At 41.1% G+C, this 17,870-nt stretch overlaps 2 protein-coding genes across 6 annotated transcripts; both read right to left on the bottom strand.

The window, feature by feature from the left end:
- Positions 1-840: 840 nt before the first annotated feature.
- LOC127600929 (H-2 class II histocompatibility antigen, A-U alpha chain-like) lies at positions 841-13,864 on the bottom strand. 3 transcript variants are annotated; one of them, XM_052065852.1, is made up of 4 exons: positions 2,488-2,655; positions 2,132-2,389; positions 1,214-1,495; positions 841-1,122 (listed from the first exon to the last, which is right to left on the bottom strand). In XM_052065852.1, exons 1-4 carry the CDS (start codon positions 2,561-2,563, stop codon positions 992-994), a joined length of 747 nt encoding a protein of 248 aa, XP_051921812.1. In that variant the 5' UTR covers positions 2,564-2,655; the 3' UTR covers positions 841-991. The 3 variants fall into 3 exon arrangements, with proteins under 3 accessions (XP_051921812.1, XP_051921811.1, XP_051921810.1); XM_052065851.1 differs by lacking the exons at positions 1,214-1,495; positions 2,132-2,389; positions 2,488-2,655 and adding exons at positions 8,785-9,066; positions 13,344-13,604; positions 13,703-13,864 and having other exon boundaries at positions 845-1,122; XM_052065850.1 differs by lacking the exons at positions 841-1,122; positions 1,214-1,495; positions 2,132-2,389; positions 2,488-2,655 and adding exons at positions 8,385-8,700; positions 8,785-9,066; positions 13,344-13,604; positions 13,703-13,862.
- LOC127600926 (rano class II histocompatibility antigen, A beta chain-like) lies at positions 3,382-8,360 on the bottom strand. 3 transcript variants are annotated; one of them, XM_052065844.1, is made up of 5 exons: positions 8,228-8,360; positions 5,783-6,046; positions 5,044-5,328; positions 4,355-4,465; positions 3,382-3,763 (listed from the first exon to the last, which is right to left on the bottom strand). In XM_052065844.1, the coding sequence occupies exons 1-5, from the start codon at positions 8,352-8,354 to the stop codon at positions 3,672-3,674; spliced, it is 879 nt and encodes a 292-aa protein (XP_051921804.1). In that variant the 5' UTR covers positions 8,355-8,360; the 3' UTR covers positions 3,382-3,671. The 3 variants fall into 3 exon arrangements, with proteins under 3 accessions (XP_051921804.1, XP_051921806.1, XP_051921805.1); XM_052065846.1 differs by lacking the exon at positions 8,228-8,360 and adding an exon at positions 6,680-8,199; XM_052065845.1 differs by lacking the exon at positions 8,228-8,360 and adding an exon at positions 6,460-6,531.
- Positions 13,865-17,870: the final 4,006 nt, after the last annotated feature.

Below are 17,870 nucleotides of genomic sequence, written 5' to 3'. Positions count from 1 at the left end.
CAATGCAACGCGCCACAAGGCTGCGCTTCAAAATAAAATTGAAACAAGTTATACAATTTGTATATTTGTTCTTGGTTTTACTGTTTGGTGCTTTCTACCGCATTTATTACCGATTTGTCTTACTGTTTATTGTGCATGTTAAATTGCTCCATGTACAGCACTTTGTATGCAGCGATGGCTGTTTGAAAGTGCTCTATAAAAACTTGTTGACAATACTGTACATTGTTTGCTATCTATCTATCTATCTATCTATCTATCTATCTATCTATCTATCTATCTATCTATCTATCTATCTATCTATCTATCTATCTATCTATCTATCTATCTATCCATCCATCCATCCATCCATCCATCCATCCATCCATCCATCCATCCATCCATCCATCCATCCATCCATCCATCCATCCATCCATCCATCCATCCATCCATCTATCTATCTATCTATCTATCTATCTATCTATCTATCTATCTATCTATCTATCTATCTATCTATCTATCTATCTATCTATCTAACCCCTTTATTTTTTTAGGTATAAAGTAAACTTAAATCCGGATTGGCATCTGAAGTCTCTTTTTTGAAGAATTGTACACTAATTGCCAAAGTGCTGCTTATATTGTGAAATATGTTGAGTTCACTGCCACCATGGGGTGTTCACATCTCAGGTTTGTGTTCTCAAGTCAAAGCAAAAGATTGGCCCAATGACAGCTTACGCCTCAAAAAACGAAGTCAGGTCACTCTTTTCTCAAGATGTAAAACGAGGAAATATATGGACAAAACTACATATCCAAAGCTACAAATCATAAAATGCATCAGGTGCTGCGGTGCCAGGTGGTGTCAGACATGTTCACACTTTCTTTGGCCACATGGTGGCTTATTTAGTACAGTAGTTGCACTCAAAAAAAAAAGCACAACATAGTTTGACCCAGATCTGTTGGGAAACACCGGATTCAAAGAAGCTGCATGTTTTCTTTATTAATATGTAAGCTCCAATCACAAAACAGGTGTCGCATTACGTCCTTTGACTCCCCCAAAAACTCCAGATGCGATTCCAAACACTGCCACAGTCAGGCCCACGCCACAGAAAACATCTGGTCCAATGCTGGGATGACTGAACTCCACCTCTGTGATGTTAAAAGACACAAAGAACTTTTTGACTGTACAAACGTGTGCTGTTTTTACCATTTTAGTATTAGAATAAATGAAAATATTTACCCCAAAAAGCTGTTTTTGGCCTGTCCAAAGCCGAGTGCTCCACAGTACAACCATAAATGTCTCCTTCCTTTGGTGTGAATGTCAGTGTTGACAACTGGTGGAATGTGACATCCTCGTTGAGGTAATATCGACTGAGTGACACCCCCTCTGACACTTCAACGCCGTTTTTGGTCCAGTGAATTTGAATGTTGGGTGGGAAGAAATGATTCACCAAGCATATCAAGGTGTTTTCTTGATCCAGCTGAAGCTCATCTCCAAGGTAGATGACACTCTGTGGGGGGTCTGGAGGCGGCAGAATGGAAAAGACAATCATTGGCCAAACTGCACTGCAAAGTTATTATAGTTCATGAGAATGAACAAAATAATGAAAATTTAAATTATCATTTTAATTTTTAAAAAATCAGTTATTTATTTATTTTTATTATTTTAGCATCAGTGTCCCCGAAAAGAGCTTGAAATAGAGGAGAAAATGGTGCATTAATGTTGTCAATATGTTAAAAATTAAGGAAGTTATTCTATTTCAAAGATTTCAGAAAGAGGGCAAAAATGATTCCTTGTTTTTAATGTTAAAACAATATACCCGGGCGCCCCGCTGGTCCAGGGCATGCTGGGGCATATCCCAGCCGTCTTCAACCCTGTATTATCCACTTCAACAATGTACAAATTGGATGTAACCTCAAATAACTCAAAACAGCACGAGATCCATCCATATAAAGAAGCAACCTACTTTCCAACACTTGGGGTGAAGTTGAGTTACCCCACCATGCTAACAGATGTACTACTGTATGCAAATCATTTTAAACGCATTGTTTTATTTCAACTGAATGGTTGTGTTGTAGAATGGGAAAATCTCTGCCACTGTCCGAATAATTTTAGATCTGTGTGAATGTAGATGTTAAATAAACAACGATAACTTGCCTTCAATGTCTGCTGGATACTTGATATCTTGTTCTGCAAACACCAAAACCCTCTGGCACATTGCAATGTTTCTGGTTGATTTTCTGTATGTAACTATACCATCTGCCGTAACTGGATCCAAACCAAGAAATTTGGGAATAGTGTAAACAATCTCCTGCCGGATGAAATCTGTATATGCCAGTTCATTGCCGTTGTCTGTCCACACTTCCAAATCTGTGTCGGTACAGCAGGATACTGATATCCAGGTATTGACGATAACTGAAACATAAGAAATGGAGGGTCAACTATTTTCTTCAAAGAACAAGCTCCCATTCATATCAAAATATCTGATGAAAACATGCTAATATAATTCTTACATTGCGAACCAGTGCCGAGAAAGTTGAGTATCAGAATTATGGAAGTGAAGAGGATCATATTGAAACGGCAAATCATCAACTCAATGAAGAATCATGACTGAAATATATGAAGGACATGGCAGCTTCACATCAAATGTATTGTGAGGATGACTACTTCCGTGTAATCAATCTTGTAAATCAGGTTCAACAACCTGTTTTGCTGCAAGCATAGGGAACAGCTTTAATGAGTCAATGAATGTAAAATAAAACTCAAACTGCTTAAAAAAGTATATATATACTAGCTGGTTCGCCGCCCTCCGGGCGGCTCATCAGCTAGTTCCTGCGGAAGGCTGGTAAGGTGTTGGTTCGCCGCCCTCCGGGCGGCTCATCAGCTAATTCCTGCGGAAGGCTGGTAAGGTGGGCCTTCGGCCCACAAAAGTGTTGTTGCTTGGTTCTACTTTTTGTTCATCTTCATTGCTTATCGCGAAAATAAAGAGATGTTTAGCTCTACTAAATAACTAACAATTTCATTGCAATGCTTGTGGGTAGACAACATTTTTTCGCTAAGATGCCCACGCGATCGTAGTGAGCCACTGCCTGAGCGGCGCAGTGGCGGCGCGCAGCCGCGCGGTGAAGTAGGTACGTTTTGAAAAGGGACAGACGGAAGGACAGACCGCGTGCGGGACGATGCGCAATATATATATATATATATAGATAGATATAGATACAGTATATCTAAACTGCTTTTTAAAAAGTATATACAGGTATTTATATATAAATTATATATTTTACAACACAGCGCTGTCCGGCCGATGGCTTTATTCAGACATCCAGCTGCAACTGTTCTATTTCAAATTGTCATGCTTTAACATGTTCTGTAACGGAGGGAAACAAAAAGGCACAACACAAGAGGAGTAGCAAACTCAGGCTTTTAATGACCAAAATGAAAAAAAAAAAGAAACAGAATCTAAAGCAGTTAGTTCATTTGCTTCCTTAAAGTGTGCTCAATACGAACAACATAGCTTAACTTTGATTTTCAGGAAGCATGGTGATAAGCAAATGTGCACATGAATTTGGCATGATTCTCAAATGAGGACCAGAGGTTTTGATTTGGGGGCGCTGACAAACATAAAGTTATTATGAAGAACAGACCAGTGAACTAACATTGAAAAGAATGTTATTCAACCATTATTATTATTATCGTTTTACTCTTCGTGGTGCAGGTGAGTCTCTGCCTCCCCTCCTTCCCCTGACTGCACATCCCTTCTGTCATCATTTGCCGAAACTCTCTCTCGCCCTGGAAAGAATCAATAGACAATTCCACACAATCATTTGGTGATTGATATCATTTCATAGATTGGTGTTGAAAACTGGAAAAAAACAAGGCTGTTCTTTTGGACGACCAACATTCACTGATCCAAATACATTTTTTTCTTTACACAGCGCACAAGGTTGCAATGGCATGCCGGTTTCCAGAAAGTCAGAAAGAAAATTAATAAAATGTTATTGCCCCCAGCAGTGACAAGAAACAAAACAGCTGATCACTTGGCCCAAGTCATAAAGTAGGGACGGTCTGATCCGATCGAACTCTAAACCCAGGCCAAAATGAGTGGAATGTTATCGGATTGGTTTTATTAGAGCTAGTCTTATCCAATACATGAGACCAAGCTACATAAAATATTTTCAACTTCAGTTTGCACTCCATGCTAACAGGCGTCTACCTTTTCGTCATATCGGAACTACAACTACTTCCTTGTCTAAGAAACATGGCAAATCCAGTCTGATTAGCCGATTGCTGTGGCAAAACCTGACACAAGCGCGGGCATCTTTGGCTGCTAATCCTCGTCCAGAGTACCATCTTTCATCTTAAATTCCGTGAATCACTTACCAGGCACATTCCTTCTGTAGCAAATCAGGCCAGCAGCGAAAGAAACCAGACCCACGATCAGCCCCATTGTTCCCAGTATGATCTTATTCTTCACAGACTCCGGCGTAGGCTCTGAAAATAACGACAAAACATACTATTGACACAGTTAACATACGTTATCTGTTGAAGCTGAACCATTGACGTTGAATCTATGGAAGTCAAGTGCGGTATATGGACCTGAGAGGGTGAGAAAAGCGCAAGATGCACAAGATACAGTTCCTTTGGCCTCCATAATTACAAGAAGTGCTCAAAGTAATCACCATTATCTTCCAGAAATGTATGTAAAAGTCACCTACTGATTTAGTATCATTGGCCAACGTGTCCAATGGGAGTGCTGCCCATGTAATTCCAATTTCGTGTCTCAGGGCCACCAATGGAATCAGTTTCTTGCAATACACAACACATCCCCTGAATAACCTTTGGGGGAGCTGAACACATCAAAATGCATGTACAGACCGTGTGGGGACCACTTGTAAGTGAAGCCTAAAAATACGATACAGAGCTGCAGATTATCCATTGCATTCACTGGGTGTTTGGTGAAGTCGCCAAATGTATTTTCTTTTCTCATAATTGTCCATTTTAGTGTCATTTGGCTCATGTTAATATAATTAGTACTCAGACCTGACCTGATATATCACCTATCTACATACCCCAGTCATAAATCCTCGGCTTCTCGAGGCTGGGGTGCTCCACCACGCAGCTGATTTTGTCCCAGTGCGTCGGCGTGTACTCCAAGTACGAGTGCCTCTGATAGAGCCAATTGCCATTGGGTAGGGAGTCGGTGGACGTCACTTTAGACGTAACCTTCTCGCCGTTCTTGAGCCACGTCACCAAAATGTCCTTTGGATAGAAATTGTAGACGCTGCAGATGAGGGTCGTTGGATGCTTGCTGTCCGCCTGCGCCTCGGTTAATCGCAGTCGAACCTTCGGCTCAACTGCAAAATTGTGAAAACCATCACAAGTGACAACGAAATAATGGTGAACAATGGAACTGAGACGTATCGTGGAGGAGGTGAGAGGAAGTGAAACTATGTTCGTCTCCCCATTGCAGCTTCCACTCAGAAGACCACATGATGTGACTGTGAAGTCAAAACTCACTTGAACCTGAGAGAGGGCATTGTTAGCACACGATCACGGTTGGAGTTCACCCCAAATGTTTTTGATGGGGTTCTTTCATGCCAAACTCATCTCAGCCTTTATGAACTTTTTCCGGTTTGAAGATAAAAGGGGCCAAACCTGGATTTCTCCCTCAAAGTTGCCAGTATATAAACTGCCAACTACACAATTCAAGGAGATCTAAATCACCTCCTCGTAGCCCAACCCCTGATTGATTGATTGGTTAAGGGGTATGTCCCATTGCTTCTAATCTAAAAATTACAACAAGATTACCTTTCTGGGCTAAGATGCTGTATGCACGAGTGATCCATGTCTTGCAGTGTTCTAGAGTTTCTCTAAGGCCTTTCAAATAATAGTACATGTTCAGAATATCTGCAACTTTCCTTGCCATCTTTGTGGAGCCAGTAACATTTCCCCAGGTGCTGTTGTATTCTAGGTAAAGCATCTTGTTATAGTAGGTTTTCTCCACAATAGACGCATCATGACCATCACTGGAGCTCCCCTGGCATTTCAGCAGAGCATGCATACATTGAGTACCTGTAACACAAGCCCAAATCAGTGCCATTAAAAAAAATCACCAATGGAATGACGTTGACAATCATTTAAATCTCTGACTTCCTATTAAAAAAATCTTCAATTACTCAAAATAAATATTGACTCATGGACACTCATTGTGATGGTTCCACATATTTATAAAACCATTTCATCAGTTTCATGTAATATTAAATACTTGAAATTAATAGTGTATCACAATGTTTGTGGAATCAATGACAATATATATAAGATTATTCGCCTTTTATTTCAAGTTTGATCATGATTAGAGTTTGTGTTTAAAAAAAACAACAAAATCTCCATGAGTCAAGTCTCTTCGTGACCAGTGTTGAAGCAATGCTGTGGCCCCTCTAGTTCGAAGCGCACACATTTCTACATTGGATTGAAAATGTACTCACCTGCATGGCAAAACACCAGGCAAAGACAAATAGCTGAGATCGTATACATAGCAACAACTGGAATAAAAAACCCAAGTGAAGCGACTGAAAAGCTCAGAGTTTAAGGCGTGGCAATTCAGTAATTGATTCATACTGACACTTCTCCTGTTTTTATAATCCAGTTCACCTTTATTGCAAATGCTGAAGTGTTAGTGTTACACAAGTGAAAAAAAAATCCCACCAAAACGGTTCCTTTACAACTCTCGACTAGCTGCAAGAAACTGGAAACATGTAATCCATCCAATCATTCGCAGGGCACACAAAGACGAGTAACACATTCGCGCTCGCGCTCACACCTCGGGACAATTTAGAGCAGAGGTGGGCAAACTACGGTCGGCGGGCCGGGCCCGGCCCGTTGGTCTTTTTAATCCGGCCCGCCAAAAGTTGGTACATAATTAAGGTTTGATGTAAATGATTGCATTTATTTAATTTGGGTGTGTAATGGCAGGCATTTCAATGCCAGGTGACGCAGTTACTTGAAGTTGCAGAGCACAGGTAAGGAGGGGGAGACGATACGAAAGCCCGCAGTCGCGTCAACTCAAACAATTCCCGCTCGATACGACAGAAGAAGTGTGTCCACAACGCTATTTTCTATCATTGGATCCAAAACAGCCACATCCAAGTGACTCTTTATTGCAGTGATTTTTACTGGAATCGCGAAAATTTTTCCTTCTTGTAGATCATGGCATCCAAAAGAAGAGGAACAGTAATGGCCACGGAAGAGAAAGTGAAGTGTATCTGATTGAACGAAGCGGGGTACAAAGTACGAAACATTCAAGAGACGATTGGAGTCTGAATGTCTCAAATTTATGAGACTTTGAAAAACAAGGAAGCGATTCTTGCTAAATTCCGATTCCGACGACAGTATTTCCATGCTCAGAGTGAATTGCTTGCGGCTTGACGGACAGTCGAGTAAACAAACGTTTCCTGGAATGGTTTGACTGTTATCGTGCTAAAAACTTTCCGCAAACTGTGCCGCGAATAAGAGAGGAAGCGAGTTCCATCGCACTATGGGCATCAAAGACTTTGAAGCGTCTTGTGGCTGGCTTCAAAAATTTGTTGCACGACATCAGCTGAGAAACGCTGTCTTGTGTGGTGATCGAGGGGAGGTCAAGTTCGAGACAGTGAGTGAGTGGAAAGAAAGCCACCAGGTCTTTTACTTGTCTCATTTTGTAGCAAATAGTCCTAACTTGGTTGTATTTTGTCATATACTGTACCTGTACTGTATGCTGCAGTTTTTGGGCAATATATTGTTGCACTTTGTTGCTTGTGTTGTCACACGTATGTTGTTAACATACTTGGACGTTCATACAGAACATATACCATAGCTGTTTCACTGTTCTCATTCAAAAAAAGTATGGTAATACTTTAAGGCTTTTGTTCTGTTGATGTTTGGTATGGACTGTCGACATATACTATTTTTTATATGTACCGTATCTTGTGCTGACCTGTCAAATTTAGAAATCAATGTGGCCCCCCGATCCAAAAGGTTTTCCCACCCCTGATTTAGAGTGTGCCAAATATGTCATGCATGTTTTTGGAATGTGGGAGGAAATTGGAGTACTTTGAAAAAAAAAAAACAGTCTGTTCCTCCTTGCTAATCTACTCAAAGGCCCACAAGGATTTAATATTGCGAGGTGTTTGGGCTTGTTTGCTATGATTCCCGGACTCGCCCCATCCAACACACACGCAGTTTCAAGACAATGTGATGGTTTTCAAAAGTACTTACCAAAACAGTGATAAATTAAGAAATGCAAATGCCAGAACTGTCGACTTGGAATTGGTGATGAGCATGTAGAAATACGAACAGGAGGTTGATGGCTGTCATGCCCGCTGATTACACTTGATTGGTTCATTTTTGACCCAACGAAAACATTACAAGCATATAACTCAATAAATATTTAATTTCAATGAAACATTTCACAAGAAATAACCCAGAATTTTTACCCCAACACAAACAATCCAAAAAATTAGTTAATGAAACAATCCAACTGTTTTTAGAGTGTACCACTGATGGGGAATCTCTGTTTTCACAAGTTGCGTGTTTTGTTCAGCAATGTGGAAGCTAGAATCACAAAACAGGCGTCGCATAGGATCCTCTGATTCCCCAAAAAACTCCAGATGCCACTCCAAAGAGTGCCACAGTTAAGCCCGCACCACAGAAAACATCTGCTCCAACGCCGGGATGACTGAACTCCACCTCTGTGACATTGAAAGACAAGTTTTTTACTGCATGAGTGTGTGCTGTTTTCGTCATTTAAGTATAGAATGAATGAAAATATTTACCCCAAAAAATAGTTTTTGGCCTGTCCAAGGCTGAGTGCTCCACAGTACAACCATAAATGTCTCCTTCTTTTGGTGTGAATGTCAGTGTTGACAATTGGCGGAATGTGGCATCCTCGTTGGGGTAATACCGACTGAGTGACACCCCCTCTGACACCTCTATGCCATTTTTGGTCCAGTGCACTCGGATGTTCGGTGGGAAGAACTGATCCACGAGGCAAATCAAGGTGTTTTCTTCACCTTGCAGAACCTCGTCTGCAAAGTAGATGACGGTCTGTGGGGGATCTGGAGGGGGCAGAATGGATAAGAATTCATTATATTGGACACATTACAACAATTACAGATCAGTTCAGTATTTGGACCGTGGTATGACGCTGTTTACAAAGTAGTTCTGCTTTTCATTGTGTAACAGCAACACCTGTTTTCAAAAGACCAGCCTGACATGAAGTTACAATGACATCGGCAAGGCAAGTTTATTTATGATGCAGTGCATTTCACACGCAAGGCAACTCAACATGCCTCACACGACACCGAAAAGCCTTTCTAACAGAACATTTGAATACATTCGCAAAGATAAGAGAGAAAATGGAGGTCATTAAAATTTCAGTCAAACTTCTGTTTTTGTCCATAATCCGTTCCAGAAGGCTCTTCGAAAACCAAATTGTTCGAAAAACAAAACCACACTCTTTAAAAAATATACATATATATTGAACATGTCTTCTCACAACGGAAAGCGACACGAGGAACGAAGGCAAGAGGAGTCAAGTGCGTCATTCCGGTGAGCTCAGTTTGTTCGAGAACCGATTTTCGGTAGTAATCCGAGGCATAAAAAAACTCGAAATTTTGGTCTAGAACAGAGATGTTCGAAAACCGAGGCTTGACTGTTCTAACAGAACATAGTATATTGACATTTGAAATCCTTCACAAACAATATTTACAGACATTTAAAAGCAAACATTATAATGTCATTATAATCTTTTCCTCTCACATTATCAATAAATGCTTGGTAGGTTAACTGGACGCTCTAAATTGTCTCTAGGTGTGATTGTGAATGTGAGTGGTTGTTTCTCTCTGTGTGCACTGCGATTGGCTGGCAACCAGTTCAAAGTGTACCCCGCCTGTCCATGTTCCATGTTCAGCTGTACTAAATTCTTTTGAAACTGTGTCCTTGGCGCTTTTGGAGGATGTAGTTCGCCAGACGAAGCCATCTGGCTCCCCCTTGCGACTCTCTTCCCCCACACTTCTTTCAGGAGGTCCTCCCGAGTGTTGGCGCATCGGTCATGGATATCATCAACAGCAGCCTCTCTTCTGGTGTAGTTCCCCAACAGTTTAAACATGCTGTGGTCCAACCCTTGATCAAGAAACCTGGTCTTGATCCAGATGTAAGGGCGGCCCGGTAGTCCAGTGGTGGTTCGATTCCAGCTCCGGCCTCCCTGTGTGGAGTTTGCATGTTCTCCCTGGGCCTGCGTGGGTTTTCTCCGGGTGCTCCGGTTTCCTCCCACATTCCAAAAACATGCATGGCAGGCTGATTGGGCGCTCTAAATTGTCCCTCGGTGTGAGTGTGGGCGAGGATGGTTGTTTGTCTCTGTGTGCCCTGCAATTGGCTGGCAACTGATTCAGGGTGTCCCCCGCCTACTGCCCGAAGACGGCTGGGATAGGCTCCAGCACCCCCCGCGACCCTAGTGAGGATGAAGCGGTTCGGAAAATGGATAGATGGATCCAGATGTTTTGTCAAGTTTCAGGTCCATTTCCAAACTGCCTTTCATTTCCAAAATTCTGGAAAAAGTGGTGCACATGCAGTTGAAACTTTTCTTGGATGAACATAACATCTTGGAGGTCTTCCAGTCAGGTTTCAAGATGATGCATAGCACAGAGTCAGCCCTGTTACGCGTTTCTAATGACATCCTCCTGGCAAATGACTCTAGAGACCACGTGTGTCTAGTTTTATTGGACTTAACTGCAGCATTTGATACAGTGGATCACAGTATTCCGCTGACTCGTTTGCAGCACTTGGTGGGCATTGGCGGCAGTGCTCTTGAGTGGTTTAGGTCCTATCTAGCTGACAGAACCTTTTGTGTCACCCTTGGCTGCTCTGATTCACGCAATGTTCCCCTGTCATGTGGTGTTCCACAGGGCTCAATTCTGGGGCCTCTGCTGTTCTCGCTGTATCTGCTCCCATTGGGTTCCATCTTAAGGAAACATGGTATTCCCTTTCACTGCTATGCAGATGACTGCCAGATCTATGTCCCACTGAGCAAGAAAGACGCCTTCTCATTAAGGCCACTCCTATCATGTCTGGAAGAAATCAAAACCTGGATGGTCCCAAAATTTCTTGAAATTCAACGAAAAGAAGACAGAGGTGATATTGTTTGGTCCCGGTGGCCCTTGTACATTCCATCCTGTAGACTTGGGCCCCCTGTCTCCTTATCTTAAGTCAACGGTATCAAACTTGTGCCTTAGACTGGACAGTGATTTCAAACTCGATCGCCAAATTGGTGCCGTTGTTAAATCCAGCTTCTTTCACCTTAGACAGATGGCCAAAATAAAACCTCTCCTCTCACATGAACACTTTGAGACAGTAATTCATGCGTTTGTCACATCCCGGCTCGATTACTGCAATGCCCTTTACTTTGGAGTCAGCCAGTCCTCCATTAAGCGCCTTCAGCTGGTCCAGAATGCCGCTGCTCGCCTCTTGACTGGTACTCGTAAGAGGGAGCACATAACTCCTACTCTGGCATCCCTTCACTGGCTCCTCATTCATTTTAGAGTTATTTTCAAGATCCTCCTCTTTGTTTTCAAATCTCAGAATAATCTCGCACCACCTTACCTCTCTGAGCTCATCCGCCCCTACACACCTGTCCGGCGCTTCAGGTCTGTGGACCAGACATTATTAGAAGTACCAAGAACTAAACTGAGGCTCGGAGGGGATCGAGCCTTGTCTGTTGCTGGTCCGTCTCTCTGGAATGACCTCCCACTGAACATTTGGCAAGCCTCCTCGCTGCCCATCTTCAAAGCCCTCCTCAAAACTCACTTGTATTCTTTGGCATTCGACTCAGCATGACTTAGATTTGTTCTTGGTTTTACTGTTTGGTGCTTTCTACCGCCTTTATTACCGATTTGTATTACTGTTTATTGTGCATATTAAATTGCTCCATGTACAGCACTTTGTATGCAGCGATGGCTGTTTGAGAGTGCTCTATAAATACTGTTGACTTGACTTGACTTGTTGACATTGCAGCATGACGTCTTTGATCCACAAGTGAAAAGGACACTTTGATTCGCTCGTCTTTCATCTATAACTGCCTCAAGTGTATGCAGCAAAGTGGTTAATTAAGATTGCACCATTGTCTGTGTCTCATGTGTTGTCTTGTATTTTTTGTCAACTTTTCTTTTGATGGCGTCGCGGACACCCGCAGCGGCTCCTCTTGTTTTATGTTGAGAGGGAAGAAATTTCAACTGTATGTGTAACAAACAGCACATTTGACAATAAAGCTGTGTTCAATATTCAATTAAATTCAATATTACAGATGGGCATCATCGTAAACTGGAGGATAGCAAGTTTGCCTCACATTTCAGAGGTTCAGGGTTCCAATCTCTGCTGTGGCCTCTGTGTAGAGTTTGCATGCTGTCCTTGCGCTTGCATGGGTTTTCTCTGGGTGTGCTGGCTTCCAGCACGTTTTTTTAATTGAAGATTGCTAAATTGTCCACTGGTGCAAATGAAAGTGAGCGCGCCTTTGTCCCATGAGCCCATTTGATTTCAAAGCAGACAGAGCATGACTTTCTGTCCGGGTTTTTTACCCGGCCAAAGTTAAAGAAATGACTCGGCACACAGGGAAAATTGTCTTCAACATCGGTGGGAAGGATCTCTGACAGCGAACGACGGTAGTTGCCCCGATGATCACACACTCTGCTCCCTCTCCGCAGGTTCGAACTTTTATTGCAAAATACAAGAAAAACACTGCCCCCGAGATTTGCATACCGCGCCCCCTTGCTAGTGATCTGATCTATCCGAATACACAAGTCACAGATTTTGCTGATGACAAAGGGCCACCAGGGGGCGATAGCTGTTCCCAAGCCGTCTTTTGGTATTCAACAACTCTTTGTTCCCAAATTGTTTATTCCCACTTTGTGATTGAGTCAAGCCTTTTTCCATCTGTTTGCCCCCCTTGCTTTGACGTGATTACTCAAAAGAAGGCCCTCCGCCCAAACGGCCGACACTTCTGCTCTGAGTATGTCCAGACATGCCCAAATTAACCGAAACTTTAAACATGATACAATTTTGTTCATGGATTTCTCTGTCACTTTCATATACTGAAGACAAAAGGGAAAGCAGGGAGAGCCACGTCCAAGTGAGTGGCGAAGCAAGATCACAATTTGGACTTAACACAGTCAATGACGGCAAAAATACTTTGTAAAAAGTCTAAAAGGCTTCTCTGCAACTGCATTGGTTCATTTCAAAATAACTGTGATGCTTAATAATGGCAAAATCCCTGCCGCTGGCCACAAAATTTCAGAGGTAACTGTATGAATGTAAAAGTTAAAAAGAAAAGAAAACTGTTTACCTTCAACGTCTCCTGGATATTTGATGTCTTCTTTGAAATACAACAACATGCTCCGGCATGTTTCGAAATCTCTTTTTGAATGATTGTAGTTAGTAACATTCTTTAACACAATTTGTGGATCTAACATAATAAATGTAGGAACAGTGTAAACAATCTCCTTCCGGACATAATCCAAATAGGCTATCTCATTGCCGTTGTCTGTCCACCCTTCCAAATTTGTGTCGGCAGAGCAGGACACGGTTATCTTGGTATCGACCAGAACTGAAACATAAGAAATGCTGCATCAAATCTTCTCTCTCAAGAACATTCTACCATTCATATTAAGGTATCACATAAAAACGTATTAATTTAATTCTTACATTGTGAACAAGTCCTTAGACATTCCAGTATCAGGATAAAGAAAGTAGAGAGGTTCATATTTTAACTGAAAGTAACCTTCAACTTAATGATGATTCACGACTGAAACATCTGAAAGACAAGGAAACGTTGCGAGCACAACGACATCTCATGATTAAGCTTGCAAATCATATATTGGCTGCCAGGAGCTGCACAGATAGACAGCTTTACAAACAATACAATACTGGACTTTGTAAAAGTTAAAAGAGTTCAAGTGTCTGTTTTTTTGAAGAGGTACACAAACACAGGAATTATGTTTATAAAATTAACCATTAAAAAAAAACCCTCTCCTCTCCAGCAGCAGCATGGCAGGCTGATTGGACACTCGAAAATATCCCTCAGTGTGAGTGTGAGCGTGAATGGTTGTTCGTCTCTGTGTGCCCTGCAATTGGCTGGCAACCGGTTCAGAGTGTCCCCGCCTACTGCCCGAAAACAGCTGGGATAGGCTCCAGCATGCCCCGCGACCCTTGTGAGGATAAAGCAGTTCCGAAAATGGATGGATGGATGGATGGATAATATTATTATCGTCATCCACTGATGTGAAAATTCAAGCATAAAATTCACCCTAAAAGTCGCTTCATCTCTATGTCAAAAGCCAGGAGCTTTACGTGCATTGCAGGCTAATTGACACGCTATTATTAATAGCATGGGAATTTCTACTGTTCCTTGGGATGGGGCCGCAGTAATTATTAAGTAATTGTTCCCACCAGCAGTGATGAAAACTTACTTTCTTCCAAAATGTTCTTATATTCACATTCTTTATTTATTTTTCCCGTTCTGCTACCAAGAGATGTATCAAGGGCATATGCTACCAGATGCTTAAATCGGAAAAAAGCCCAATTCGTTGGATGACACCGTGTTTGCTAATCACAAGTGAACGCAACTTCGAGGGACCGCCTCAGGTTGTTCTTTGCAGACAGCGTTTTATACGATTCTCTCAATCATAATAGAGCGCTAAGTCCAAAAAACATGGACTTCGAATCCTTTGATGACCCTTCCAACCCTTTGATGACTTCCAACCCTACTGACCACAAGACGTTTAACCCTGAGAACAACTTGGACCCGGACAATAACTTTTTCAAGACCGACCGACCGCGAGGCAGCCAGCGACGACCGACCGTGAGAGAGCCAGTGATGACCGCGAGGAAGCCAGCGACGACTGCAGGGAAGCCAGCGACCGTGAGGAAGCCTGGAGACAACCAGCCTGCGACCACCGTGAGGGAGTCAACGACGACCGCAAGGGAGCCAGAGACGACCGAGAGGAAACTAGCGACGACTGCATGGGAGCCACTGACCGCGAGGGAGCCGGGAGACGGCGAGCCTGAGGCAGCCGGGAGACAACCAGCCAGCGCGCGTGAGAGAGCCGGGAGGCAGCCAGCCGGCGAGCGTGAGGGAGTCGGCGACGACCGCAAGGGAGCCAGTGACCACGAGGGACCCAGTGATGACGGCGAGAGAGCGAGCGACGACAGCGAGGGAACCAACGACGGCCGTGAGGGAGCCATCGACGACCGTGTGGGAGCGGGAAATTCACATCCCAAAAACATGAACTACCAACCCTTTGAAGATATTGACTATAAGCCATTCGATCCCGAGAACAATTTGGACCCAGACAATAACTTCTTCAACAACAAACAAAGGGTAACAAACTCTGACTTTTACCTTGATGAACAATTCAACACTAATTTAAAATTGGAAAATGCACTTTCGGTAATACACTTAAACAGTAGAAGTCTCAATAAAAACTTCACAAAAGTTAAAGAATACCTGACTAAATTCAATAAATTTAAAATAATTGCCATATCAGAAACTTGGCTTGATGAAGATAAAACAACTGAAATGGAAATAGAAGGTTATGAAATGTTTGTAACTAATAGAGAAAACAAAAAAGGAGGGGGGGTTGCAATATATGTAGACAAAGCACTTAAATGCAGTAATAGAGAGATTGACAAACACAATAGAAAACCTAATGGAATGTCTAACCATTGAAATACACAATAAAAAGGCATCAAATATCATCATAAGTTGCATCTATAGGACACCAGGAACATGTATTGACACATTCAATAAAAAACTAACAGATATGCTCAGTTACTACAACGATAAGAAAACACAAATAATATGTGGTGACTTTAACATTGACTTATTAAACCCAAATAGACACAAAAAAAAACCAACTGACTTCATAAATACTATGTACAGCAACAGCTTTTTCCCAGTAATCCTGAAACCTAGCAGAATAACAGTTGACACGGCCACATTAATAAATAACATATTTATAAATAAGATTGATCATAAAATGGAAAGTGGACTTCTCATTAATGACATAAGTGACCACCTGCCTGTTTTTGCAGTTTTTCATAATTATTTCGATAGAAAAGCTAAATCAACAACTCGTATAACAGAAATAAGTCTAAGAACCCAACGTTCCATCGATGCCTTTAAGCAAGACCTAGAAAAACAAAACTGGACCGAGGTCTACTCAAACGAAGACCCAAATACAGCGTTTGAAGTATTTCAGTCTACCATAATCTCCTTATATGATAAACATTTTCCATTAACTAAAGTCTCCAAAAAGTATAAAGACCCAAGTAAGCCATGGATAACGAAAGGCATAGAAAACGCATGTAAAAAGAAAAACAATTTATATAAATTGTTTTTAAAATTCTGAACTGAAGAAGCAGAAAAAATATATAAGACCTATAAAAATAAACTAGTAAATATTATAAGAACTAGTAAAAGAGATCATTATCATGCACAATTAGAGCAGAATAAAGGTAACACACAAGAAATATGGAAAATACTTAACCAAGTAATCAGAAATAGTCCTAAAAAAATGGATTATCCAGAGTATTTTATCAAAGGCAAAAATACTATTTTGGAAAAAACTGCAGAAATAGCAACTGAATTTAATGAGTATTTTGTCAACATCGGCAGTAACCTAGCAAAACAAAAACCTGTTTGAAATAGATAGATACGTAGAAAAAAACTCCTCCACGATGTTCCTTACTGCAGTAAAACAAGAAGAAGTATCAAATATTATAAAAACTTTTAAAAATAAAAAGTCAACTGATTGCTTTAATATTGATATAGTGCGACCTTTCACGCACATATGCAACCTGTCATTCAAAGCTGGTATCTTTCCATCAAAAATGAAAATTGCTAAAGTTATTCCAAACTATAAAAGTGGAGAAAAACATCTGTTTACAAATTATAGACCAATATCACTACTACCACAATTTTCAAATATATTAGAAAAACTATTTTCTCGCAGACTTGATAGTTTTATACAAAAGCATGCGCTGTTAAGTGAGAATCAATATGGCTTCAGGGAAAAACGGACCACCTCAATGGCAGTTATGGAGTTTGTGGAAGCAATAGCCACTAATATAGACAACAAAGAATTTACTGTTGGGGTTTTCCTAGATCTAAAAAAAGCTTTTGACACAATAGATCACAATATATTATTGAAAAAACTAGAAAGATATGGCATTAGAGGTGTAGCTTATAAATGGATAAAAAGTTATTTAGAAAACAGATATCAGTACGTGCAACTCAACAATAAAAAACGAATCAACTGAAAATCACTCACGGAGTTCCTCAGGGGTCAGTGCTTGGTCCAAAACTATTCATCTTATATATAAATGATATCTGCAAGGTCTCAAAAGTATTTAAATGTGTCCTATTTGCTGATGATACAACTTTCTACTGTTCTGGAATAAATCTGAAACAGCTCCTGACAACCGTAGAAAACGAATTAAACAAATTAAAAAACTGGTTCGACAGAAATAAATTGTCACTTAACCTGAAAAAATCGAAGTCAATTGTTTTTGGCACAAGACCAATCAAACACCAAGCTAAAATTATGGTAAACTCAATTGAAATAGAAAGAGCGTATGAAACCAAGTTTCTCGGATTAGTAATAGACTCAAAACTATGTTGGAAACCACATATAGATAACGTAAAAAGAAAAATAGCCAAGACCGTAGGGATCCTCTACAAAACCAAGGAAGTGCTAAATAAGAGATCTTTGTACACATTATACACTTCATTATTATTACCATACATGACCTACTGTGTGGAAATATGGGGAAATGTCTGCAAAACAAACACACTCCCTATTCTCAAACTACA

Source organism: Hippocampus zosterae, chromosome 5 (genome assembly GCF_025434085.1).
Source record: "Hippocampus zosterae strain Florida chromosome 5, ASM2543408v3, whole genome shotgun sequence".
NCBI lineage: Eukaryota > Metazoa > Chordata > Actinopteri > Syngnathiformes > Syngnathidae > Hippocampus > Hippocampus zosterae.
This window is presented reverse-complemented; position numbering and strand designations above follow the sequence as displayed.